The sequence below is a fragment of the Octopus bimaculoides genome, chromosome 6 (genome assembly GCF_001194135.2).
Source record: "Octopus bimaculoides isolate UCB-OBI-ISO-001 chromosome 6, ASM119413v2, whole genome shotgun sequence".
NCBI classification, from domain to species: Eukaryota; Metazoa; Mollusca; class Cephalopoda; order Octopoda; family Octopodidae; genus Octopus; species Octopus bimaculoides.
In genome coordinates, this window is record NC_068986.1 from 43,926,009 (window position 1) to 43,928,407 (window position 2,399).

Below are 2,399 nucleotides of genomic sequence, written 5' to 3' on the forward strand. Positions count from 1 at the left end.
TTCTCTCATTAACAACTATCACATTATGCACTAGACTAAACATTTAGTTATAATGGTTCTGCCAGCTCACTGTTTTGAGAGTTAAATAACACGAACAACAACAATAACAGCTCTTCCTTATCATAATATTTTGTTTTCTATGTAGATAATTAAAGAAAAGCATTGGGGTTTTTGGGGGGGTTTTTTGCCACTTCTGCAAAAGTCAGTCTCCAAGACAAAAGTATAACAATAATTAGGGGTGCTTGACAAAACAAAAACAGAATGAAAGAAAATATGTTTATAATGGAAAAACATACAACGCAAATATCAATGGGTGGAAATGATTTAATGAATCAATTCATGTGTAAACATTTAGGGCCCCTATGGAATGTTTAAACCAATCATATATATATACACACTCACATATGTGTACAACTGTACATATGTATTTGATTGTGACTTTATATAAGAGCATATATATATATATATATATATATATATATGTAACAGTGAATAACTGGTTATGTATCTATGTGGTTCCATAACTGCGTATGTGTAAGAAACTGTGGTAAGAGTATTTGTGCTTTTGTGTAAAGTGTGTTGTGTGTGTGTGTGTGTGTGTGTAATCATCCTTGCAAGCTTTCACAAGCTGCCATAGAAACCCATAAAGTCAGTTGAATGATGATGAAGCATCATTGTAGTTGTTATAATATATCACCATCAGACAGATGACAAAAAAATGGAAAGAAGACAACAACAACAACAACAATGCCGCTTTAGAAATGAGAGCTCAAATGGTCGATTTCCATCAAATCATCAATAATCTGAAAAGACAGAATTGATGAATATTATATAATTTTATTGATAAAAATATAAAATAATATTTTACATTTTTTATGAATTACAATAGAAATTCAAATAAAAAAAAGACTTATAATGTTATAGAAGCTACTTGGAATAGATATTTACATTTAATATATGGTGTTAGGAAGGGCACCCAGCTGTAGAAACTCTGCCAAATCAGATTGGAGGCTGGTGTAGCCTTCTGGTTCGCCAGTCCTCAGTCAAATCGTCCAACCCATGCTAGCATGGAAAGCGGGTGTTATACGATGATGATGATCTCATATGCTAATAATTCTCACAAACTGTATTCTTCTATCTCTACCCAGCAAAAGTACACTAGCAAGTGCACCTATTCGTGTGTTTGTGTGTGTGTGTATGGTTGAGGAGGTGGTTTCTCAGCCATGTAGTCCTGGGTTCAGTAGCACTGTGTAGCACCAAGAGCAAATCTCTTTTACTATAACCCTGGGTCAACCAAAGCTTTGTGAGCAGATTTGGTAGATGGAGAGTGGAAAGAAGATCATCATCATCATCATCACCACTGTTTAACGTTTGCCTTTCATATTGGCATAGGTGGGACAGTTTGACAGGAGCCAGCCAGGTAGGAGCCCACACTAAACTTCTGTGTCTGTTTTGCCAGGGTTTTTACAGCTGGATGCCCTTCCTAGGTTTGAAATCATCTGCATTAAGTGTGCGATATCTAAACTTTGTTAATTTAGAAAGTAAATACAATCTTCTGAGGAAGAAATCATCATCATTAGCAGCAGCAGCATCGTTTAGTGTCCATTTTCTATGCTGGCAAGGTTTGGACAGTTTTACGGGAACTGGCAAGGCGAGGAACCACACCAGGTACCATGTGCTGTTTTGGCATGGTTTCTATGGCTGGATGCCATTCCTAACACCAACCACTTTATAGAGTATACTGGGTGCTTTTTACATGGCACCATCACCAGTGCTTTTTATGTGGCCCCATCACCCACACCAATGTGGCAGCAATAGCAGCATTTTAACACTTTTTCTATGATTACATTTTATTATCATCATTATGGCCAGGTTCCAACCTGAGCTGCATCAACAAAGACTACCTTTCACACTTCTCAGTCCATCATCACTGCCTCAAAGTCCTGGATACACTCCGGGCCATTGTCTGCAATCAAGTTGTCAATGTAAGTGTGATAACATTTTCCTCTTCTTACATCACTATGAAGTGAGTTCCACAAGACTAATTTGGATGCTTCCAGTTCAGTATGGCACTTGCAGTGACCAAATGATCACAACCGTCTTTACCTGCCTTTCTTATTTGCCAGCAAAGATAGGCAAATCTGACCCATGTTTACATGGTTCAGACAAAGTCAGTGACTCAGATTTTCTATGGCAAGACGATCTTTCTGTTACCAACCCTCAGCTGTTTCCAGGCAAGGTAATACTTTGTCCTAATCCAGAGAGGTTTCAATGAAAGGTTGCAAACATATGCCACTTATATTATGGTGAAGTTTGTTTACAATCAGCATGCAATGCTGAGGCAAGGCAATACACACACATACATGCATATGTATATATATATATATATATATATATAT

The 2,399-nt window shown here is 37.2% G+C and overlaps 1 protein-coding gene across 2 annotated transcripts in view; it reads right to left on the reverse strand.

The window, feature by feature from the left end:
• Positions 1-306: 306 nt before the first annotated feature.
• LOC106871560 (cleavage and polyadenylation specificity factor subunit 1) overlaps positions 307-2,399 on the reverse strand; it is a 101,418-nt gene continuing 99,325 nt past the window's right edge. For both annotated transcript variants that reach the window (XM_014918065.2, XM_052968705.1), the window contains exon 39: positions 307-803. In XM_014918065.2, the coding sequence (XP_014773551.1) occupies positions 756-803 (48 nt within the window). In that variant the 3' untranslated portion in view covers positions 307-755. The remainder of the gene's footprint in view (positions 804-2,399) is intronic.